This window comes from Macrosteles quadrilineatus, unplaced genomic scaffold, assembly GCF_028750875.1.
Source record: "Macrosteles quadrilineatus isolate MER2022 unplaced genomic scaffold, UCM_ALF_1.0 Scaffold_8__2_contigs__length_117827958, whole genome shotgun sequence".
NCBI lineage: Eukaryota > Metazoa > Arthropoda > Insecta > Hemiptera > Cicadellidae > Macrosteles > Macrosteles quadrilineatus.
The window spans coordinates 57,243,659-57,269,942 of record NW_026542601.1 but is presented as its reverse complement, the minus strand read 5'-3'; the positions used below and the strand labels follow the sequence as shown (position 1 = coordinate 57,269,942).

Genomic DNA, 26,284 nt, shown 5'->3' with positions numbered 1-26,284 from the left:
TTACTGAGTAATTTGGTCAACCGTGTGGTAGAGTGAGAGAGGGAGAGTAAGAGAGAGACAGACTATCGAACGTGTTCAGTGTGTGTGCGAACGATAGCTGTAGACGGCCGATACTGCACCTCGGTGAGTAATACATTTTAATTGAAATTATTTTTCTACATAACCAACAGGATATTAAAATTAAATTAAGCTGTTGACAATATTAAATTCAGTTTAACAGATATTTCTGCATTAAAAAATTTATAATAATTTAATGAGCAAAGTGAATTGTTATAAGGGATCCTGAAAGGTTAGTAGCTTTTTGATAGTTCGAAACTGGATCGAACTGTCCTTAATCGTGGAGGTTTTTATACATTATCCTGGCCAAAGAATATAACATAAGCGAATCTTGGTCAGGAAGGAACACCTACTCAGATCATACATCCATTCTATATGCCTAATTTTTGACCCTCAAAGCACAAAATTTCCCAATTTCTCTCTAGACCTTTTTAAAGAGCTTGAAAACAAATAATTTAGTATAAGAAATTGTTTTTGTAAGGTTCCAAAAAATTCCAAAATAAAAAATTCCAAAAAATATCAATTGAAAATTCCCTTGTAATTCTTATGGGGAATATTATAAAATGTTGTAGTTTGCTTGTTTATGGACATATTTTGACCAAACTTGGCAAATTCATTTATTTTATTTTAGGCTATTAATATTTTACCTAAAATACACTTTATTGGTTTCCTTGTAGCGGTAAACCTACTTAGTAGTTAAACCTAATAATGTTATTTAATTAGATTTAATTGAAAATAAATTTCAGACAAATGGAAATTGGCTTAGTCGGCAGGTTTGCTGCGCCGGGGGTATTTATGCTTTCCTAGTTGTCAAAAGGCTGCCAGTTCAATCCTAAGAAACGTTTTTTAAGGAGTGTTTAATGATTTTGTACTGAACCCAAAACAAAACTGTTCTTGGTAATTTGTCCTATGTGCCCTGGTTATAGAAACAGCTGATCTACCCAGTAGCTACAAATTTGGTCTCACCCCATTATTAATTTATTTTGCATTCATTTTAAGATTTTAAATATGCACCTACATTTTAATTAGTGACAAAAATACGTAAAACTGCAAATTACATCACCCACAAATGTATTTTTTTTACGATAGTAATTCGCCTGACAGATAAGCAAGCGTAGTCTACATTTTTATTCCCCCCCAGGTATGGTGGACCGTGGGTCTAGTATACTCGGCATCACTAACTTGTACCTCACGATCCCATAAACCATTACCACGCCATTAGCCCAGTTGAAAAACGAGCGAAACCAATTTAAGAGTTCTAAATTGAAGACGGCTCCGATATTAGCTCTTAAACAGCTGATCCAGCAACCTTTCACAAGGTGTGCGAGTTCATTGGAGGCAATTTGTTTGAAATACAAAGAGCTTTGAACAATAAACTACATGCCATTCAAATTGTATCAAGTAGCTACTTTTTTCAAGCACAATTTGTTTACAATCTCCATTTACAATTGACGTAATAAGAAAATATTATGTAAGTTTAACTGGATAAAATCACACTCCAACTTAAAAATACAATGCCCCCGCCGCAGCAAAACTGCAGACTAAGCGAATTCCCATTGTCTATCAATTAATTTGTCTCGATGTCAATAGTTTTTATTTCTCTGTTAAAATATGTTGGTGTCTTTATAAAGTGCTTGATTTTCAACGTACCGTGGGGTCTGCAAAATCTGCTCTAGTAGTTTTTATTAAGAGCTAGATGCCTTTGGACCAAACCAAACAGGTTAAAATAAATAAAATATTGTTCCAAATTAATTCATTTTGGTAAAATTGTCGTGTATTTAAGTCAAGTATACGTAATGCTGTGGACTTACTATACTCCACCTCCTTGATTAAAATATTTATTTTAACAGTTTCATTGATACAAAAAACATACAAACATTAGCTTTGTTAGTAATAATTTATTACTTGGTTTTGCTGCTACCCTACAAGGAACAAAACAAAAGGAAAATGCTACCTATAAATTGTTCGCAATGAGTTTTCAGTTCAGAATAATGCATACAATCCCCAAATTATATTTACGTTTATCCATCAAGGAGGGATTGAACACGTGTTTGACACTATCTAGGTATTTATATCTCAGTATGAAATAGACAGAGAATAAATGTGTTATATACATGATTTAATCTGACTTAATTAATAACAAATCTTAAAACAAAATACTCGGAGAAAAGTCTAAAGAATATTTTACACAACCTGCACCCAAATCCCTCTTTCCGTGATCCCATCAGGGTTGTTTGTGAAATAAAGTATAGTCAGTTTATACATTTTAATCAAAATTCCATAACATTTAGATATTTATGTCACCTTAAGACAGGTCCACTCATAAGAAATACGATGTGATTTGCTTGAACATTGCTTTACCTTTTTGGTAGCACGCAACAAACAAGTTTAGTGGTCCCGGTTTTCTGGTGCTTATATTAGTGGATAAGTGGTGGAGGTATTTGTTCTTACCAATATCTCACCCTGAAAATTATTTCCCTTCAGGTAAATTCTCTAAAATATCTTTGATACCACGAATAAGCCTTACATGCCAGAAGTCTATGCCATGTAGGTTAGGATTCACTATTTTAATACATCTAAAAACAATAGCCCAACTTAACACGACACACTATTTAAATGTTTAAAATTATTTAAACTTCGAGACTAAACATGTAATAAAAAAAGAAATGCGTCCTGTTACCATCCATCCATTATTTACATGATAATTGGTTATGTATAATGCAAGGCCATAAGTTGACCTTTAGTCTGTCTGTTAACGCATGAATAAATTAACTACAAGCGCTGCTATAAGAGGTAAGAAAAACGATAAACTATGTGACAACTTAATTAACTGTCGTTAATAAGTCTTTAAGCTGATTTCCTACTAGACACGCCTTTTAATGTCATCCTCTCGTGTTTCTGGTTTAACTCAGACGGTTTAACACACATTGTAACATGTTTTCCTGAAATATTTTAATGCAAAATTGTATACTTCACATGTTTAGACCTACCGACCGGTATCTTTTTCCCAGTTGACCACATTTGGTCACAATAAATCTGCCAGTTTTGTATGCGTTAGATCGCCTTAACGACCAGAAAACTCAACCCGCGAACATCGATGTTATCACCTGTTCGAGATATTTATGTAAATTCAGTCACACACAACTCTCACTGTACAGGTTTCAGTGGTACAAGATTCGAGCTTTGACTAATGAAAAGTGATGGAACCTTTAAATTGTCCATGATACGGATACAGGCACCAGAATTCATACAGGGTGATTAGTACTCAGTGTGACAAAAATTTTTTGGTGTAAGTACAAAGTAAATGCAGTATGATGATGCATATTAAATGTCCCAAGTCTAAAAATTAGCTTCCCAAAGAATTATTTTATGTTTTAAAAAAATAACTATGTTTTTAAACTTAATACAGCTATTTCTCAATTACCTGTATATGAATTTGAGTATGTAGATGATGTCATTTTCGTGTTCTACATTAACTTTTGATTAAGAATAATACAAAATGACAGAGGATCAGTTGTAAAAACTCCATTGTAAATAGATTCAAAGATCAAAATTAAGATGTTTGATAAAGATTTAAAAAACAATGGTCTATTGCATTTTTCACACCCTGTATACAAGAAAGTGTCGGAATATGTTAAAAACTGCGCCATTTTATAAGCTTTCCATCCATATGCTACACTATTGAGGTTTAGATATTTTTCTGTTTGTTTTAGTGGTTTGAATGCCAGAAAACAGGGAACTTTTTAACTGTTTTACTGTTCAAGCTGAAACAAAAATACAACTTTTGCTTAAAACATGCCGACTTTCTATGTTTTAAATGTTTAAGACACCATGCTTTGTAGTCTTCAAACCACTAAAGCGTACATAAAGCTCAATGGTGTAGCATATGGTTGGAAAGCTTATACAATGGCGCAGTTTTTAACATATTCCGACACTTTCTTGTATACAGGGTGTGAAAAATGCAATTGACCAATGTTTTTTTAATTTTTATCAAACATCTTAATTTTTATCTTTGAATCTATTTACAATGGAGTTTTTACAACTGATCCTCTGTCATTTTGTATTAATCTTATTCAAAATTTAATGTAGAACACGAAAATGACATTATCTACTCAAATCCATATACAGGTAATTGAGAAATAGCTGTATTAAGTTTAAAAACATAGTTATTTTTGAAAAACATAAAATAATTCTTTGGGAAGCTAATTTTTAGACTTGGAACATTTAATATGCATCTACATACTGCATTTACTTTGTACTTACACCAAAAAAATTTTGTCACACTGAGTACCAATCACCCTGTATAAATATTGGTGTTTGAATCGCCTGCATTAGGCTAATCCATTGATTGCGCTCAGCAACTTGTAGGGAGAATACTGGTGCCATCATAAAACTACTCTTAAAATCGTTTAAGTTTGTTGTCTTATGCTGTAGAACAACAATAACAGACTATTGGCAGGAAGAATATGCCTATATGTTAATCGGGAATGTGAGCCATGCCGAATTTCAGCCCAATCCGACCAGTATTTTTCGTGTTTACTTGTCACAAACATACATACATCCATACATCCAAACTTTCTCATTTATAATATTAGTAGGATGACTATGTACAACGAGCATTAATTTATATGTCACAATAAGAAATTTAATACGTCTTTGTATTTTGTGCTCTGCTTTGTCTAATTCCTCACAAAACGATTGGTGAGTTTCTCAGCCCAAGCCCAGAGGCGGCTGTCAATGTTGACGTGGACTCAACGAAAAGGTTGTTATTATCGAATGAACTAAACATAAATAATAACAGCTCATGTCACTTCCTATTTCCAAGGCCTCCAGACGAAAAAAGGGTTATGATGAATCAAGTAAAACAACCTTTTGATGGTATCCATGTAAAAATCAATTAAAAATTTGTAAACATTTTAACTTCAACAATTTTTGATTGTGATAACCCTAAAACTGATTGAGCAAATCTCGTATGAAATAAAATCACGTATGCTTCCATTGATATAGGGTTGCTCGCAATCTTGGATTGCCGGTGTATGTATAGTGACATTGAATTATTGCCACGGTACTTAGTTGCATTGGAATGTTGCAAGTTGCCGGTGAGTGCTTTGAGAGGATGTTGCAAACCATCATTGCTGGGTTCCCTAAATGCAAATCATCTAACTGTATGAGTATGGAGTGATAAGTTACATAATATTTCTACTTCTACTAAGACCAACAGAATTTGTTATAAATCATGACCAATATATACATTAGACAACAACTGTTTCCTACAAAATGCCAGTACGATACAACACAACTGAAACGCGCTCTACAGAGTTTGACTCCTACAAAATATACACGAGTGATGGTTGTGCTGCAGTCTTCAAAACTGATGGATGATGTATAAAGATGAATCGAGGTACGCCCGATCATGACTGACATTCAATCATCAACTAGCCATGTATGGGCAGACGACAGGCTCTGTGTGGCCTTTCAGCTGAAAGATTATTTTTAACAGCAGATTCGATAGCAATATTTTTAATGGATGTGGTCCTCCAGTATTATTCTTGGGATAAAATTGTCATAGGGATCCTATATTCTGCATGATGGAACCTTTCTCCTAACCCTTCGTCTAACTGGGGCTGGTCTTTAACTATTTACCATTAAGGTAGACGGAGGGTCAGGAGTCAGGTTCTGTAATACAGAATATAGTCGAATGAGTTATCCATTAACTGCTGAGGAAAGATTTCCTCGCATGAGGGGCGCCCTTTTTCCAAATACACTGTACTACATATAGCTACATACAGACCCAAAACCACGTGGTCACTGCATTATACTATATCTAAAATACGTTTGTGATCTGCACTGAAGTCCCGCACTTTTATCAGTAAACCTATTATCAGGACAAACATAACGTAAAAATTATGAATGAGTGTTTAATAAATACTGTACTATGTTCTGTAATTAAGTTTCGTGTAACTAGTAGGTCATTGCCGTCGCCCTACTTTCAGAATCCTTAACAGATTGTTTACATAATTATACAGTTGACTAACAGTCATTTTACGATGGAGACCAGAATTACCGAAACTAAAGCAACACGTCCAGACCAAGGTGTACTTACACATTACAGTGTCAACACATGTAAACAAGGTGAACTGTTGTTTTAATAACCAAGATGTGTGTTCAAGTACAGTGGTTAGACACGGTTAAGAAGCCGGCTTTGTAATTTCCCTCGCTGGGTTTTGAAAACTATTACACACTTATGTTGACAAACGGCTGCTAATTTATAGTTTGTGGTCCGATTGTCCCTGAAATCATGAGCTTTATGGGGAGAAAACGTTATTGGAGTCGATTTGTGTTGTCACATTTCTCTAAAGCTGAATTTATGAAAACGCATCTCATAGCTAGGTTACCTTAGAGGCGTATAGGTTATTGTTAATCTCTGTAAATACAACTTTTTATGTAAGGTAAATTTGATGTCTATTGTGTGTTTTACCACACTTTAGAGGACAGTATAATTATACCAAATAATTGATACAGTGTAAAAGTCATTAATTCGTTTCATAATTCTTTGCATTTTTTAGGAGAGCTGATCCGAGTTCTAATATCACACCTACTACTGTAGATAGGTATATTTGTAACATCCGAATGTTAGATTAGTAATAGTTAAACTAAAACATCAGAAATAAATAGTATCAAACGAGTTTTCGTCGGTAAAAATAAATATGCCCTTGAAATTTTCATCGAAGATAAACTAACCTCGATCTTACTATTAGTGAGATTTTAATTTCCGTTGTGAAAGGGGAGTTTGAATGTATGGTGTGTAAAACCAGTTGGTGATATTATTTATGGAGGCACAAAAAGTTGTTACTTAATCTGAAAATGTCTTTGGAAGCTCAATTATACATAAACCAGCATTTGGCCACAGTTTGTTAGAGTTTATTAGCAAATAAAAAAAATGTACGAACAAATATTTCCGCGTATCGGTTAAAACACTTTATAGAGCAACAAATAACTCGCACAGTCTGCGGGTTTGCTAAGATTATGGTATGGTATTATTTAGACTAGAATATTTGGTTTATCGTTAAACAATACATATAATGTACTGAGTAATTACTCTTTTCTATATAAATTACGTATTTAATGTCAATCCACAGACCACTAAAACAGTGTTACTAACCACAATCTGTGAGCTTGAATGTAATGATAGAAACTTGAGCCAACCACAGTCCAAGTGTCAAGCTAATCTGAATCTGAGCGGCAAAAAGTGTTTGGGATATTGGATTCCTAGAAGTGGTCAATTGTACATACTAGTGCAACGGTTAATACTTGTACATGATGTTTACGTGTACTTTAAATTTGTTTGATATTATATATTTTTAAATACCTTACATTGGTTTGTAATTGGGTATCAACGATAAGTCAAGTCACAGATTAGTACAGACTGTACTGTAAAAACCCCGTACTTAGCCGTAAAATTGGCTCTGAGTACAAAAACCGTCTTCCTTCAGTAGGTAACTGAAGGGACGTGGTTTTTGCATTCAGGGCCAAAAGCTAGTTTTCTCAAACGTTCATGAGTACTTTGGGATTTATTTATTTATTTACTTTGGGTATTGTGTGGATACACTAGTAAACTCTGGTGAGATGGTCATGTACTTCATCGATTTTCTTGGCTTCAAATTTCTATATCACATGGGAAGTCTATTCTATGTATAGTCAATGGTTGTATTGAAGATTAATCGAAACTTCAGCGGGTTTATTCACGGGCTACACACAACATATTTGAGGATAACGCTTTATTTTTATGTTCTACCTTGTTAACAACTAAATAACACACAAAAGTTTACAAACATACATCCAGTGATCCAGTTTCCTACTTGGTTGTAGAAGAGTGGTTTGAGTTTTAGTAGTCTACTTCAGATAAGGTGGAATGGACCGAGCTGTGTACATTAGAATTGCTAACTAGTGTCCAGCTCAACCTGCCACTTGTCTTATCAACGCTTATCAGTGAAACTCTGAAACACATGTTGCAGAGCGGAGCCGCACCTGTGCAGACCAAGAAATACAGACTATGAGGCTAGGTTGGCACCAGACTTTCGTTTACCAATCCTAACATAATACGTAGTATTCCTTATTTATTTTAATTTCAAGAGGGGTTGCAACTATGATTTTCAAGCCGAAAATAGCTGAAAGGCTTGCTGTAGATGGGTAAGATGTATTCTTTTGTTAGATTTGTTATAGAAAAAAAATAGCGAGACTCGTTTGTAAAATCCCAAAGAAAATAACGTTTCTACAAAAGATATATCAACAAAATATGTACTGGCCTCCGTTACGATTGAGTAGAGTAATATTATAAACAATATTGAGTCGGTAATCAGTTTGGATATACAGTACTTAGTGTTTTTACTTTCTCCCCCTATACCATAGTATATGGAGAAAGTATTGTTTTCGTCAAAATTTTCGAGTTTGAGTTTTGAGTGGATATATTCGTTTTGGGTCCCCCTGGACCCAAAAAAGTGGTTTTCGAAGTGATGTCTGTGTGTGTGTGTGTGTGTGTGTGTGTGTGTGTGTTTGTAAATAGTACGTTTGGGGGACATTGACGTGTATTTTGACCATCCATCTGAGGACGAAAAACGTACCGAGGACATACTCGTGGTCCTCGGTACGTTTTAGCCCCAGAATTGCATTCTTGAGGTATCTACGAACCATAGTATACCAGATTTGCACAGATTTAAAAATGTCCCCCCGTGGTGTGGTCAATTAGACACGTTAGTTCCAGTTGTGTCTCCCACGTAGCGCTAGCACGTTGAGCGACACACACGCTATACACTCTCACCAGTTCTGTCTCGCTCAAGAGAGGACTTATTTTGAATTTTTTATATCACACGCCGCTGTAATTTACGCTCTCTTACCGAGGACTCAAGCGCTTTCCTTAGCCCCTCCTCCCCTTCCTATTACAGTGTTGTGATGATAAGCTCATTGATGCCATATCGAACGAGCCTTTTGGCGAATATACCGAGTTCATTGCAATTATCTGTTTTATTGATTTAGTGTACTTTGAAATTGAGAATGGCACGTTAGGGGTCGTAAAATCTAATTTGGTTTTAAGGCAGTACATCTTATTTGGTTGTTCACGTGATAACCTGACCCTTGTTATAAACTTAATAAACTCTAGACTTAGCAATGTTGCAAAAAAAAAAAAAAACAAAAGAATTAGTAATAGTAGTATTTTTTTCACCACATTATGATGTTTTTAGCTGTCTTACATACGATAATTTTATTGGTGAATGAAAGTTACGTTTTGCTGGCCATGTCAGCTGTCATCGTCATTTGGGGACCGCGCAGGTTTTTACATCCCTAGGGCTGTAAAATCAGCTACCCTCTTACTTTATTAAAACCTATGATGAATGCATATTAAATACACAATCAGTATCCATAGCATTTCAATAGAAATGTTTTAATGTCACCGCTGCCCAGCAACTATGTATTATTATTTTTGCTGACTCCTCAAATTATTTCTGTACTTAACCTTAAAGTTGTAGTTGTGTTGACTATCAGTGTGAATTATTATTGTGGTGAATAGTGGTGATAGGGTATAGTGTGGTGAAAAATAGCTGAAATGGGTTAGGAGCTATCGATCGTATTAAGTTCTCGAGTTCGTCGCAATTACAATTAAATACAATAAAATACAATTAAACAAAAATGTTACCAATGCTGATATTACAGCTATACCAGGCGGCGTGAAATTGCGAGTTTAAATTATACTTTAGTTAATACTGTTTATATTTTATACTAGCTGTTGTACTCTTGCTTTGCAACGGAAAGAGGATGTGAAATAGGAACATTTTATCCTCACCTAGCCTTTGTCGTATAAAATATTTAGACATCCGCCTGCAATTTTAGAAACAAAATCCAACCATTTCATTTGATTAACGGTTATGGCTTTTAAATCAGATAAGTAGTGTTAGTTAGGTTAATGACCGATAAGACCTACATTGATGTTATAAGTGAGAAAACTCCTGGGCCCCAGTTCAAGGTCGACGGCAAGCAGTTGTTGGTGGTATTGCGATGTACGCGCCCTGCCATATGAATTCTTTATCAATCTCTTTCTGCCTCTGTTATCTCCACTAATCGCCAAAACATCTGCTGTCCCGAAAACAATACCGTATCCAAACCATAATTTCGCTTTAGACATTTTCATTCTTTGGCCCAAATAGTACTGTATTTTAATTAGACATATGGTACTACTGAGGTCAAACTAAGGGAGAATTCTTCATTAGAAAAATTAACTGGCTTTCCACCAAGAGCTTCGAACTACTGTCTCTGGAACAAAACTAAAATGTTTTTTACTAAGTTACTATTCCCGTTCGATATTAATACTAGTTATTAAGGATTTAACCAAAGCTTATATAGCCTAGCCACCTAGGCTATTTAAACATATGGGACTAAACTATGAATACCGGTACCAGCTTGTAAAACATATGCATATGGTTTTTACCAAAATACGGGAATAGTATTTCAAGCTATACCCGTATTCCAAATTCGCCAATAGTATAGTTTAGTTTACTCATAACTTTATTAGATAGGCTATCGTAAAGCAAGATAAAGTAACGTAAAACTCCTAACTTTGTGACATAATAATGTTCTCCTATGTATTAAAAACTTTTTGTTTTTATGTTCTAAAGATAAATCGATTAGAAACGTTTGTTTTGACATGAGCAAACATTTAAACATGACATCTGATCAACTGATCTCTTTCTTGGTCAAAATCTGTTGTATATCGGGTGAGGACGCATGTTTGGTTTAATTTAACTATGTATTAATTTTTTGCACGAAAACTATAACTATTTTACTTTAATAGGTTGGCTAGTGGTAACAGCTAGAACTAAAAATAAAGGCTTAAAATAGCAATAGGTTGGAAATTTGCAATGCTTTTATTCGGTCTAGCTGCTTTGCAACATTGAGGGGGGGGGGGATTCGCTGCATGGTAAACCCATCGAATTATATAACTTATATAATTCGATGGGTAAACCTTGTAACTTTTCATTATAAAAGTGGATCAGCATTAGCTATTGAAACACACAGAATTCAACTCGTTGTTTATTTTTTAACAGCTGTAAATAATATTCTTTCATTCTTTTTAAATATGAATACCTACTCATAGGTAATCATGAGCCTCTGGTACTTGAAGGTGTTCAAGACTGGGAATGGGACAGAACCTTCTTGAGGGTGTATAGAACATCTTCCCAAAGTCTCATCTCGATCGGATGGCCGGTTTAGTAACGCAGTCAGGACAAACATACGACAGACAAACGACAATCATACATTGGATTGTATTTACAGGGTGTTTTTTTTACTGTGCCACCATTGGAATTTTGTACTCTATACATATTACAGTAAACCTTAAACGGGGAACATGCCCTTCTTTTTAAAGTTTGATAATAAGTAAGTACAATGATTGTATTTGGGCACCATTTTCCAATATTGTGGTCGACTTAATCTTTTCTTGTGAAATACCAATAATACAAATCATAAGTACAAATAATAGGCTAAGTAGTTTATTTATAAAATTAGGTCTGGGCATTCTTAAAAAACTCGTAGGAAACCCTATCTACGCCGGTGTCTTACTGTTTTCAAGGTTGACAATACAACTTTTGATTCCAGTAAATTAAAGTCCCTATCAAGATAATTAACAGTAATAAAAGGTTCTACAAACGAAATACTGTAGTGCTTTCTACCAGAGGGTTCAGTAAAATTTGAATGTGTGTAAAATTCTTCTATTCATAACCTCTAAGAGAGGTTATGTTTTTTATTATAACCACTCATTGCGAAATATAATAAGCTAGTGTCCGGTAAATGTCTAGATGTTTTCTGGACTAACTACTACTTTCGTGGAAGGTTCGTCAAAACAGTGTAGTATGGCATAAACGTTATTAAATTCATCCAAAAGTTCACAAATTCAAACTTAAATTTTAGAATAAAGTTATACAGATGTTTTCTCACAATGCGTCCGTACTATTCTTATTGAAGATTGTATGAGAATTCTTAAAATAACAATAGATTTGAAATAACTATGTTTAATGCACTTATAGCCATTTTATTTAAGCAAGTACATAATTTTAATTTTAGAATACATGATTTTAAACCGTGATTTTGCTGTTCTGTGATTCCGTGATTCTCTATCTGTGAGAGTGAGGAAACCTAATTGGTGCTATTTTGTCACCAATGTGTTCCAGTCACCAATGTGTACCAGTTTAACACGTAATATTTGTAACACTAACTTCGTTGCATCCTGCATATCACAGGTTTGTGTTAGGGAGTGATTTGTGAACGTGTGTTGTAGTTTTACAAAGAAAAAATAATGAAGTATCAAATAGTAGCGTTTTTAATACTTTTATGGTGAACATTTTTCTACAAAAACTGGGAACATGTTCGAAGCTAAGTTCGAAGAGTAATTCACCTTTTGTTGGCAAACAGCCTGCTTGGTTTGACCATGCAACTTTTTAAGCGCAAGAAAGACAGTATTTAAATTATTAGAACTCTTTAGAAAAAGTATGTTGAGGTGCAGAGGAGATATAAAAAGCTATTTACAGGAAAAAAGGACTAATACAACTCTTCTTTAATTTTAAATCTTACTTTTTCTGAGGCTTAAAACGTGATGGTGAACACTACACTCTTTAAAGTGTCAAAATAAAGTGAACCGAGTGGGAAACATAAAATCAATGGTTGAAAAGTTAAGGGGGGTGCAAGTTACTTTTCAGCCACCCTTTATAACAATATGTACAGGTTTTTTTGTTTAGATAGCCTAGAGTATGGCGTAAAATATAGTACGTCACTCGTCCAAAATGTGTTTACCGGACTCGTATGGTAACTCGACATCGTCTCGCACGATGCTCGTCTGGTAAAAACATATTTTCAGGACTAGTAACGTAATAATAACGTGAGCTTTTAGCACTACACTGAACTGTAGTGAGTGTCAATATGTATAACTAAAAACATCTTCAGTGAATAACCTTAAAAATTATGTGTAAAACCTACTGTTTCTTAGATTTTTTGTGAATTTATCTACGGGGAAGTAGCTATTTCCGTAGGTGGAATGGTAAGACCTAGACCCGGGACGGATATAATTTTTCAGTTTGTTATCCCTAGAGGCCAAAAACACAAATCGTTCGAAATCAGCTGCTCTTACTTGTTTTATTTGCTCTTTTTAAAGTGTTGATGGTTCTTACTGGTTTGAGATTCCAGTGAGAATTTGTTGTCCACCTTACCAGTTGTTAAATTTTATTCATTGTCATTTGTAATCTAGTGTAACAAATTCGCATTCAAAAGATTTCGTTAAGATATTGTTAACGATTGGTGTGATTACTGTTTGGTACAATGAGTCGTTGCATCACTATCAGTGGCAATGAGAGGCTATAACGAGAACATAACCTCTCTTAGAAGTTTTTGGTGAATATTGGTAATTAAAACCGGTCGTAGGTAAAGTAGAGTACACAACTCACGTAAATGATCGTAAATGACTACGCGATCGTTGCGTAAACTACTATTTCAACACCCCGTATACAGGATGAATAAAAAGTCAAGACCCCCTCATAATATTTTTCTAAAGATACTGAGATATCCTTTTGGTGGTCTTGCAATCTTAGGAGGAAGTTTCATTTTATGATTCTGAACATTTTGAGTGTCCCCCCCCCATAAATGGGTGATTTTGGGGGCTACTCAAAATCTTTAAACGTAAACCCCTTCAAGTGACACGTTATTTTGAATTGTTTACAAAAACTTAAAGAATGGTAAAAACTGGAGTTCACTATCCATTTTCTATCCAAAATGGTAGCCCGTTAAAATGAATAGAAGTCTACACTTTAAAAAGATAAGAAAAAATCACTGTAATGGTAATATTGGCTACCATTTTGGATAGAGAAGAGATAGCAAGCTCTGGTTTTCACCATTCTTTACGTTTTTTTAAACACTTCAAAATGAGGTGTGAACTTGAAGGTGGTTTAGAGTTAAATTTTTGAGTTACCCTCAAAATTACCCATTTTTTTTAAGTTTTGAGTTGCCCCCAAAATCATCCATTTTTGGGAGAAAATCAAAACATCCTAAATAATAAAATGAAACTTTCTTTTTAAGATTGCACGACCACCAAAAGGATATTATTTTTTATATTAGAAGTGTGTCCGTGAACGTGTTAGCTCGAGTTTTTTTGTCTCATTTTGATCAAATTTTGCATGAAACTTGAATGAGATGTTTTATTGGAGGTTTTATGGGGTAAAATTTGGTTTTCTCATTTTTGACTCTCATAGAAAATTTCCCAATTTCTCTCTAAACTACTTAGAATATCTTAAAGAAATTGTATTTAGATGTTTTTTACAGTTATAGTCCTGCAGCTGGCTATACTTTAGTGTGCAAACTTGCGTATACTCAATATTCTTGCATAACGTTTCACTTTTATGTCTAGGGAGTTTAAAATACCTGGGTGCTTACCTCCTACCCCCCACGTTTTCCGGCTATGACGTAATCAAAATGGCGGCCATTGATTTTTTTAAAGCGTATATTTCGCAAACTATTTGTCGGATCGGAATAAACTTTTTTGTTTGAAAGATAAGTTTAAACGCTTAAACTTTAAATCAATGTAATTAGTCCATAGGAATGTTCCCACTATACTAAATACCCCCGGTGCAACAATCCTGTCGACTAAGCGAATTTCCATTTGCCTGGATTGATTTTCAATTAATCTATTATATTAACATTGTTTAAGAGTACCTAGGTTTGCTGCTAAAGGGAAACTAATATAGTGGATTTTTTATTAAAATATTAATGGTATTGGATAAATAAATCTGCCAAGTTTGATCAAAATATATCCATAAACAAGCCAACTACTACATTTACAATATTGTCCATAAGAATAACATTGGAATTTTAAATGTAAAATGTTTTTATTTTCTCCGTAGCCAATAACCATTCAAAAACACTTTTTCATACTACATTACTTGGTTTTTTTAAGCTCTTTCAAAAGGTCCTGAGAAAAATTGATAAATTTTGTGTTCTAAGGGTAAAAAAAGAGAAAATCCCATTTTAACCCCATAAAACCCCTCGTTGAGCTCCGTTCCCATGGTCAACAACTTGTACGACCAGATGTTTGATTAGTCAGGACCAATGATCAAGGTCATTTAAGTGGTTAGCAATATATTATTTGACATGAAAATAGAGGCCTGTACTTATTATATTTTATAAATAGATTAACTAAATCAATTTGTGTAAATTTAACTATATTTTATTAAATGTAAAATAAAACTAAATGAAATGCACAAAATAAATTCTGATCACAAAATCAACTAAAAATGCTTTGTATTCTAAAATAAGTTACAAAAACACGGATTTAATCTCTTATAGTACTAGACGGACCTCTTGAAATCTCAAAACTGAAAAGGGACGGGAAAAACTTTAACATACTGAGGTGTTGCATTCTGACAATGATGTTAGTTACGACGTGCATAATTCGACTTTTACACACTAATAGACCAGGTCCATAATTATGAAACCCATATCTATAAAGTGCAAGAAGCATTTAATGTAACAATTGGGGAAACTACATTTTTAGGGTAATTCGACCCTGCTGAGTACGAATTTGCCTGTTGCCAAAGCGAAATTTGAAGTGGAAGTGCGGTATCCAAAATGGTGGCCAAACCCTGTTTATCCCATATCTATGTTGTTAGTTTGCCTAAAATACTGGTTTAAACATCTGCATAGGGGTTTCATCAGATGCCAAACATATTGCAACACTCAAAATTTATTTACATTACCTTTTGGAGGCATATGATCCAAGATGGCACACAATATGGCCACCAAAAACCTTGTTTCCGTATATCTCCCTTGTTTGTTTGAAATTATTATTTAAACGTCTACAAAAGTATTTTATCCGATGCCAAACGGATTGCAACACTCATTATTCACTTCCTACGATTTTGGAGGACATAGGTTCCAACATTGCCGCCAAAACTTCCGTCCTCGGAAGAGAACAAGGAATATGAGAAAAAGGCCAGTTCAGATATAAAATACTGTTAATTGCAATATTTCAAAGAAGATATGAACAAAATTTACAACCATATAAAAGATTCAAACATTGTCGAGAACGGTGGTACAGTTTGGTGCAAGTCAGTCCATTCTTCTTGCACGTGCATATTGTAGATAGACACTTGGATAAACAATTACAGGCTAGGATATATGCGGAGGCTTTTGGGACGGGCTCAATGCTCAAAAGGATGGGAAGTGCTGGTTTTGGTGAAGCCCCCAGCTATATGACTCGGAATCCATCATCACCGGTCGGTCAATATGAGAAGTTTCCAACACGTTCAAATGGAAAGTTTTTAAAATTGTCAGTACAAAAAAATCTATTGGTTTGTAAAACCATTGAGTACCGTATGCCCTCACTTACGATCGTGTCTTTACCTAATGACATCTTGGGAGTTGTAGTCGTCACAATACATAACTTGTTGGAGATAATAGTCGGATTCCAGTTTTTTCATACCACCAAAAATAAGTTTTGTTCCAAGCGCCCCAAAGTTATGATGGGGATTTTTTTTAGAGGGGTCTCAGGTCTCACTGCTAAAAGTTTGGGACAATTTTTTGCACTGAGGAAAACAAGTGTGGCCTTGCCCGCTTCGTCTTTCAAAATTAATAGGCCTTTATCAGGTATTGATTGTTCAAAAGATCAGTTAGACTACAACATTTGAATTAACTGCACTTGAAATTTTAGATAATTCAGGACCACATTGATGAAGATGATATTGAAGATGTACTCGCTTACAGACAGGAATTTAAAAAAAAAAATCATAAAAGACCATTTTTATTCCAAATCTAAACAAAAACAAACAACTATAAACTAAGAACTGAATTTTAACATGTGATTTCATGCATTAAGCAATATTAACTAGGAGTACGGTGCGCTCCGAAGTCACGTATGAGAATGAACGAAGACCATTTCATACATACCAATACGTTATTTAACAGTAGGCATTCATATCATTTTATCAGCTGCTCAAGCAGTTTTTAACTTCATTAAGGCACTAAGTTACACCAAATTCATAATATTTTTTTCATCGAAGCAGTTTCTTTACTGCACTTTGGGATTGGGCTTGCATCATTAAAGCAGCACCAGGAAAATGCTTAGCTTTTTTGAAAATAACTTAAACGGTAAGGAAATCAACCAAAGTGTAGATGATATTCTGAAAGAGAATAAAATTTCCAACAAATTTATACCAATATTCAAGAAAAGGCAGCCAAAAGGTGCCTTTAAAAAAGAAAATGTGAAGTTTTCAAAGTATTTCTTATGGAAAATATGTTTTTTTTAATTTTCAACTTAAATCTTAGATTTTCAGAACTGATGTTAATATAAGGAGATTGTGGTAATATATGGATAGGTCGATATTTTACAAGTTCTCTACCTACAGATTATGACACCGTTATTTACCTATACCCGCGTGAGGTGGACATATATTGTTAATAGTTTGACAAGAGATGGGACCATCTCTGTCTCTTTCTAAAAACATTTACAGCTTCTACTCAGCTCGTTGTGCTAACCCTACAATCTGTTAACCAACAGATGCGTTCTGTCTGTTTCTTATCTACACCTCTGATAATTTCCTCCAAACAATAACACTGGGTTCTACGTCAACTGTGCCCAAGGCTATGGTGTATAAAATAAGAGCATGATCGTTGTGCTTTCGAATTTTAAAAATGTCAGACTTTTTATAACTGAACTAAATTCAAAGAGAAAATAATAGAAAAAATAGGGTTTTAGATGTTATTACATCTATGTTCAAAATGTTGACTTCTGAGCTCTAGAACAAAAACCAAGTTCAAGTTTACACCCAGGAAACATCTTTAATCCAAGACTAAATTGTCTCAAATTAGGAAATGTATCGGTGTTAAAACACCATCCTCAGCTTTAGGTGTTAGTAACGTTGATCAGTTGTAAACATTGTAAAAAGATAAACACAGTGCGACATGAAAAAAACTACTGTACGATCAAGTACAAAAAGAAACTTTGACCAATTTTAATAAACAGGGCTGTTCTAACCAAAGTTGACCAGTCGCACAGGTAGATCGGTTAGTCCTTATAATTTCGCAGGTAGCATATTATCACAATTTTGTTTAAAACAAGGCAATCGTAAATACGTGCAGATAACCTAGCCTACAGTGCAGGGTTCGTAAATGAGAAATTGAGCAATATTTTGTGTGTGTACTCACTTGGATGATCAAAAACAATAGTCCTCAGATAGTCTGCAATTATTCAACTAACGGTCATTTTGTATGTGTCCTCAGTGCGTTGTACTATTTTTATGGTCCTCACAAAGTATGGTCCGTAACAAGAAAACTCAAATTCAACGAACAAAAATAAGGTTTTAAATGCAGTATAATATTGATATTTACAGCAAATTGTGATGCATTTTAATAAGAAAACATCAATATTTCGTGATGTCCTCAGAACGTACGGTTGCTGCTACGGTCCTCAGAAAGTTCTGTTTACAAACCCGTGTGTGTGTCTGTGTGTGTGTCTGTGTGTGTGTCTGTGTGTCTGGATGTGTACAGAGCTAGAGACTACACCTGTGGTCCGATTTAAATGAAATTTGGTATGTAGGTTCTTTTCCATGGTATCTCCAGGCGTTTTTTTCATTTTTTTGAAATTTTGATTTTTAATGGGGATTTTCCCATAAAAACCCATAAAAAACCGGAAAAATCTGATTTTCTCAAAAACGGCCCGAACGATTTTAATAAAAATTTAGTATGTTGTAGCCCTTTAAATTCTGAACAAAATGGTAGAAATCCCATTTCTGTAAAAATTACGGTTCAAAAGTTATGGTAAATTATGTTATTTTCCCATAAAACCCCATAAAATAACGAAAAAAGGATTGTAGACAAAAATCCGGTTTTAATTTAACATAGTATGTTATGGTCCTTACAATTTTGATAGTTTTTTTTCATTTTTTAGAAATTTTTATTTTTAATGGGGATTTTCCCATAAAACCACATAAAATAATGGAAAAATTGAATCTTCCCAAAAATGGCCCGAACAATTTTGATAAAAATTGAGTATGTTATAGTCTTTTATATTCTGAACAAAATGGTACAAATCCCATCTCTGTAAAAATTACGGTTCAAAAGTTATTGTAAATTATGTTACTTTCCCATAAAAACCCCAATAAATTACGGAAAATCAGATTTTCCCAAAATTGGCTCGAACGATACTGATGAAATTTAGTATGTTATATCCTTTAAATTCTGAAGAAATTTGTACATATCCCATTTCCGTATATTTACTCTCACCGCTTACACATGATAAAGGTTGTTGACAAACTTATGGGAGAAAGTATGTGTCAGAATGCTGATACCGTTTATTTTAAGTGATTTAGTTAGACACCGGTACTTGTTTTAACAACAAATCACCCTGAACTAAATTCTTAACATTTGAAGTTAAACTATCCAAGAAATGACTCTCCCCAAAAAACTATTAGCCGTAGAAACAACGTTAGCAAAAATTTTTTTATTGCTATCTAATACAATCCTGGTCACAGAACGCATGCTAATATAAAGCTAATAAAAATATCATGGCGCGCACAACGCGCATTGACTGTGTACTAAAATGCCAGAACATGATGTCTCAAGAGCAGACGAGGTGGTGGTGGGCTGTGCAATGTCCTGTATCCTGCATCTTGACAAGGACATAATAACATCACACCTTAGGTGGGCTGATCAAAAATACAGGCAAATAAAAAACAACAATACGTGTTGGGATATGATTCATTTGACCGTATCTGAAGGTGTATAGTCACCGTAGAGTATTACAATATCAATTAGAAAATTGTAACTTGCCATTCATATTGAGAAAATGATGTTAGAAAACATGTTTCTAGACAGATTGCTAGTCAGCGATCCACTATGTCATCAGTTGGTACAGTACTAAACTAATCTTGTAATTGGGCAATCGTCCCGTCTGAATCAGTAGCTATGATAAATAAACAATTAACATTTTAGACCTGATAAAGGAGTAAGATATATAGAAGTTTGTATATACGACATCGTTAGTCAATGTTTACTTCTAGTTTATTAGATAGTATTTTTTAAAACCTAAATGCTTAGCTTTTTTGTTTTTGCGTTACAAAAATCAAATCTGTAACATTGAAAAGTAGCGAACGTTTGTTTGCAGATGTGGCTACGATGAGTCCGCTGTACTTGGTCCTCCTACTGTTGATAGTGGTGGGACACTCATGGAAAACTAACCGAAGTGAGTATAAATACTACGAACAGCTGATAGAAAAATAAAACCATAATCTTTACAGAAACGAGGCCTCATTATCCGATTCAACAGCTGATATTGTACAGTACAAGCATCAACATGAGTTGTATCGTGACTCATCGTCCTTTGCGAGCTTTACCTTAGCCCGACTCTACAACACAAAGGTTTTAGATTTTTTATGTATTTAAAATAGTTTACCAGACCACTTGGGCAGATATCCACACAACAATATAATAGAGACGATTACACAAATAATTGAATCGTCAAGTATTTCTTTGATTAAAGTCAAACTACTAAGCTCGTCGCCTTCTTATTTTGTGAGGCAATTGTGGACGCATTAATGCACGCAACATGCCTATATTGGTCGCAAGGCTTTTATTTACACATTTTTCTGCAATCAATCGTAGTTCGTTCAACGATGGAATGCCTTTATATAATTTTTAGCTTATACTGTATAATTAAAATTTGATTGTAAAATTATTTTAAGCATACATTGATTTAACTTCTAGGTCTTGTGTGTCCTTATTTAGGAATATTGCTGTCACAATTTTTATTTTTAGTAATTTTAATGAAAATATAGTTTATTAATATTATTATCAGGGATGAAGAACAATATGCCACAACAATAAGTTTCAACAAACATCTATAGACATACAGACATGTCAAGTGTACATGTAACACGATTGCAGCCTAAACCATTTGCAAATTTGAGCCAGAGGATAAAAGCTCCCCATATCTATCTTGACATTTGTTTACAGAGCCCCGTGTGTACGGAGACAAGCTGCCTCGGCGAGTGCTGACTCCTTCCAGCAGACAGGTTCAGAGGAAGATTGTCGTCTACCACAACTTCTTCCGCACTCACGTCCACCCAGCCGCTGCGGACATGCTGTCCATGGTAATGTAGGTTAGATATACCGCACTGACCACACAACAATCGGCATTAGGGATAATCTATATGATCTCTGTAATATGATGTAATTTGACTTGTTATTTGAATTCGAGATTTGAATTACAGTGGAGGTCTTCATCAAATTCAAAGCGACTGGAGACAGTATACAGGGTGATTGATATAAGTGTGCCAGCCGTTTTATTCGAAAACTATAAGAGATATCAAAACAAGTTAAATGGTAAGTGCCTTGGATTTTTTATTAAAAAAATTATAGTCAAGTCAAAAAAATTATTTTAGCCGCCATTTTTCCAATATGGCCGCCAACTTTGATTTTTCTTACGGAATACCCTGTATTTTATGATGTATTCTGGTAGAAAAAGTAATTTTAAGACGATTTTATTCTTGTGATTTTTTTCATAAACCTAACCGTTTTAAAGATAATAATGGTTAAAGTTTTGAAATTTCTGCATGAGAAAGAGTTTCGAAGCAAGCATGCCAGCTGTTTTGCTCGAAAACCATTCAAAATTTCACAACTTAAACCATTATTATCTTTGAAACGGTTAGGTTTATGAAAAAAATCACAAGAATAAAATTGTCTTAAAATTACCTTTTCTACCAGAATACATCATAAAATACAGGGTGTTCCATAAGAAAAATCAAAGTTGGCGGCCATATTGGAAAAATGGCGGCTAAAATAATTTTTTTGACTAGACTATAATTTTTTTAATAAAAAATCCAAGGCACTTACCATTTAACTTTTTTTGATATCTCTTATAGTTTTCGAATAAAACGGCTGGCACACTTATATCAATCACCCTGTATAGAGAGATATAGAGAGAGTGTTTAATTGTCTCTCGTTCAAACATGCTAACCATAGGTATGATCCGAATGGAGAAAATTATTTATAAAGAACAAAATTAGGTTTGATATGGTACGTGTTTATGATCTCTAATATTGCGTGTTTCACAAAAAATAAGTAAACAAAGAAAACCTCCATTCTACTTTTGCCTGTGACTATTTAACCTAGAACTTTAATGCTCATTAAATCGTAGTCAAAATTATGTATTGATTATCAATTCTAAAAAAAATCATTGATTGTTCATTTATCAAAAGTGGCCATTTCTATTAAGCCCATAAACAATAGCCCCAGTGCTTCTGGAAAGGTTATTTTCCCGGGAGAAAGCTCTTCAATGCTGTAGGCCCCTACCCATCATTGAAAACTCCTTCACTCCCCAAAATAAAGCTTATGCTTGGAAGGAGGAGATTCTCTTTTGTGACCCAAAGCTGTATAATGAACAGCTTCTTAAGACATGTGCAAAAAGTTAATAGTTAAATAAAAAGTATATTACAAAATAATCTGCATATCCTTTTTTATCCACAGACATGGCACAAGGGGGCGGCTTTATCGGCTCAACGCTGGGCAGACCAATGTCAGCTGTTGACCCATGATAACCTTAGTGGTCGATGGATAGACTCTTACGGTTCTTGTGGCCAGAACATATTCATCAGCACTCATCAAGTCCCTTGGTGAGGAACGAACCACTCACACGAAACTCGCAGAAATGAACATTTGGCCAAATATAGAAATATATTGAGGATGAGTTATCAACAATAAGTCCAGACAGAACAATACGCAATAAGCTTTGGATGTCGAAATAATCTTGAGCTTTGAGAATAGCTCTGTTGACACCTATTGAGCTTAACCTCAAAATGGACTTGCGCATCTTAAAATCTTTACAAAGGACTGCCCTTCTGAAAATCTTGAAAACTCTTTGACTTACATTTGAACTAAAAGTAACAAACAAAATCAAGCTGTTGATTAATTGCAGTACCAACTTTTTTAATGCAAAATCTAGTTAAGTTCTGAGACTGTGTGTTTCAAAGTTTAGAATACTATACATTTTGAAACACCACAGATTCCGAGCAAAATACAATCGGATAACTTGTATGAATACGTGTCTCAATTAAGAATATATTTTTTACAACGATTTATTTACGAAATCTGTATAATCTGTTCTTTTGCTAGGTTCTTCGCCATCAAAACCTGGTTCCTGGAGCGTCACAACTTCACGTACGACGGAGACAATTCCCTGATAGAGGTCGGCCACTACACACAGCTGGTCTGGGCTTCAACACACAAAGTTGGCTGCGGGTTTGCTGAATGTCAAAGAAACTCTGGCAAGAAGTACTTCAGCTACGTCTGCAACTACTGCCCCATGTGAGACATTGTTGAAACTAATTGGTTCAAAAGATTTGGAATGTACAGAGTTTTCTAGCAAAGAGTTCTAGTAGAGGAAAGATCTGCTATTGATTTCAGATGAGGTTTTGAGACTTCATGAATCATAATTCTATTAAGTTGAAAATACAGTAGGGAAATAAAATGCACATTTATGTGCAACGACGTTTTTACTCCCGACAATCTGACATTTATAGGAACAGGAGGGAGGGGGAGGGAGGATTAACGAAAACATTAGATTACTGTGAATAATACTAAAAATAAACACTGAGTGAAGAAATGTCTTGTGATGACATTAGTATATTTTGTTATTAGTGAAAGATTAATGGGTCCAACTGTGTTTATGGTTTAGTATTTGACGATGTAACATATACTAGTAATTTTAGGAGAACATAAATGCCAGTCGAGTTTAAGGGAGTAATAGTACTCGAATTGGTTTCTTTTTGTTAAGTTCCCTATTGAAAATTATGTGTATAACTTTTAATTCATCTTTGGCATTTGTTACAACATTGTATCAACTTCTCTCTGTTGCAGAGGTAACTACTTGGAGAAGCTGAGTCGTCCCTACAAGAAAGGCAAGGCTTGCTCAGGCTGTCCAGGCCATTGTAAGCTAGGCAAGCTCTGCACCAACTCTTGTCCTGCGGCGGACCTGTGGGCAAACTGTGGAGAACTGTATAACACCTGGCCTCAGGTAGGGGCTGGGGAGTCTAGTAACTACCCTCTGGAGTCACTAAATGATAACTTAGTGGTGTTGTCATTTGTCTGGTTAAGTTATCACAATGAGAGTTAGGGTGTGTTGCGTCGTAGTTAGCATCTCGCTATGTCTACAAACATTTAAGGAACTAGGATCGTTTTTGCTTGGAAAAGAGTTTGTGATTCTTTCACACAAAATGCCACTGGCGCTGATCCTATCGAAATAAACAGACATTGTATATTAAGCTAGGATCAAAGGGAACAACTACAATGGGAGACGAGGAAGATTGGAATAACCATCCCTTTTCTGTGTGAAGAACACGCAATACATAAAAAAAAATTCGTCATAATCATCTTTAAAAGATGGTTATATTGGACGAAAAATTCACATACCCGACTTAAATTTATTGGCTGAAATGAGTTATGCAATACTAAGTAGGTATAAAATAGCTCGTTTCGTATCTATTTATTATATCTTACAATAGCATTTCTAACTAGATTTAATTGAAACTACTATGACGTTAGAGACAGGTTATTATTTTGTATTACTTTGTCTTGTTTTCCACGTATCACCAAAGAGTGCCTACGGACCCACCTAGAGTATTTTGTTGAATTACCTGATTGTGATATCTGTCCCATCGTATTACTTGTATTAAATTTTTTATGTTCTAATACACATCAAATTCATTTCAAGCCCAGGTCTTCACGCTTTGTTATAAAAAACCCTAAGCTGATTCGTTAGTAAAGATCAAATTAAATGAAATAGTTGGTTACGTGAGTACAGTACTGGAAGATTCTTACAGACTATACTATTTATATAAGTTAAAAAAATACTAACAAGATTGATGGTGTTTATTTATTTCCAGTGGCTATGTCGAACCGACCACACACGGCAAGGAAGGGAAAGAAGGGATAACTGCAAGGCAACATGTACTTGTGAAGGCAAGATCAAGTGAGAAGACGAGAGAAAACTTGACTTGAAGAAATTATAGACTGTCAGTTAAAAAATTATAAACCTATTTTGTAATAACAGAACTTTTCAAATTATTCAATACGAAATAATTATATACGTTGAGGGCCTTATAATCTGCTGTGAGATTAGTAAATCGGCAATTGATATATTCATAGATGCAACGGTATATAACATCAGCGAAGCAAAACTATTTAGACGTTTTGGTTCTTACTATGGAATAGAGCATTGTATAATTTTAGTTTATCAATTTTACAGCATGTTATACTTAAAAGTTATTACTGTAAAGATTCAATAAAAATATTAACAGAATTCAAGTTTACTAAGGGGTTTCATGAAAAACCCCACTAAGTCAAATTAAATTTAAACCGAAACGAATGGCATCATTCTTGATAAAAAATTCAAGTAATAGATCATTCAGACAAGATTGAAGTGGTATTTTGTGAGTTTCTTAGTTAATGTAGCCTACTTTGTATCCAGAGCCATAGATAGTCTACGATTTGTAAAACACATTACATATCTTGTTATGATGTTGTTAATGCTAGAATGTTTATTCATGGTGGTTTTGTTATGTTAAACAGATAGGTTAAACATATACTATGAGGTACAGATTTGATTTTAAACCTCGTATTGCTTCACTGCCATAACTTATGAAGTAAGGACATTTCTTCTTTTATTTGCTATTCATCAGTTTGCAACGTAAGTTTCCTTGGATAGTATTTTTAAATTTAACATTAAAAGGACTTTCTGTGCATTCAATGTAACGTTCCAAGTATTTTATACATATTTTGTAATAAATAAACTGATAAACAGTTGTATTTTTAAATTTAAAGCCTAAATCCTTAATACCCATTAACCTCAGGGGCCAAGCGTTAAAAAAATAAAGTTTTTACTGGGAGAAAGATTGTGGATATAATAAGTCTGGTTTTCTACGATCCTGCATTGGAAAATGAAAATAGACAGGTTTTGACGTCTGACTTTATCGTCGGTGTTTTTGTGAACTTTGTAGATATTTAAAGATCCGCCATTGGATAGTGTATACTAAAGTAGATATCTTATCTATATGGACCAGATGTAGCCAATTTTATTCAAAAAGAACATAGTTGTATGAGCCACTCGCAAATTTTGTGCCGTCAAAATTGAAGTTTATCCTTCATATTT

The 26,284-nt window shown here is 34.3% G+C and overlaps 1 protein-coding gene across 1 annotated transcript; it reads left to right on the top strand.

Annotated features, from left to right (window-relative positions):
- Nucleotides 1-60: 60 nt before the first annotated feature.
- Nucleotides 61-25,929, top strand: LOC129001211 (cysteine-rich secretory protein 2-like). The gene is made up of 7 exons (XM_054428430.1): nucleotides 61-123; nucleotides 20,246-20,323; nucleotides 21,094-21,230; nucleotides 22,606-22,751; nucleotides 23,251-23,442; nucleotides 23,995-24,151; nucleotides 25,020-25,929. The coding sequence occupies exons 2-7, from the start codon at nucleotides 20,257-20,259 to the stop codon at nucleotides 25,107-25,109; spliced, it is 789 nt and encodes a 262-aa protein (XP_054284405.1). The 5' UTR covers nucleotides 61-123; nucleotides 20,246-20,256; the 3' UTR covers nucleotides 25,110-25,929.
- Nucleotides 25,930-26,284: the final 355 nt, after the last annotated feature.

Excerpts from the sequence above, each read along its gene's own strand:
- LOC129001211 (XM_054428430.1), top strand. The coding sequence starts at position 20,257 with ATGAGTCCGCTGTACTTGGTCCTCCTACTGTTGATAGTGGTGGGACAC. Across the intron at positions 20,324-21,093 it reads CTCATGGAAAACTAACCGAA|AGCCCCGTGTGTACGGAGAC; the intron begins GTGAGTATAAAT and ends ATTTGTTTACAG. Across the intron at positions 22,752-23,250 it reads AGCACTCATCAAGTCCCTTG|GTTCTTCGCCATCAAAACCT; the intron begins GTGAGGAACGAA and ends TTCTTTTGCTAG.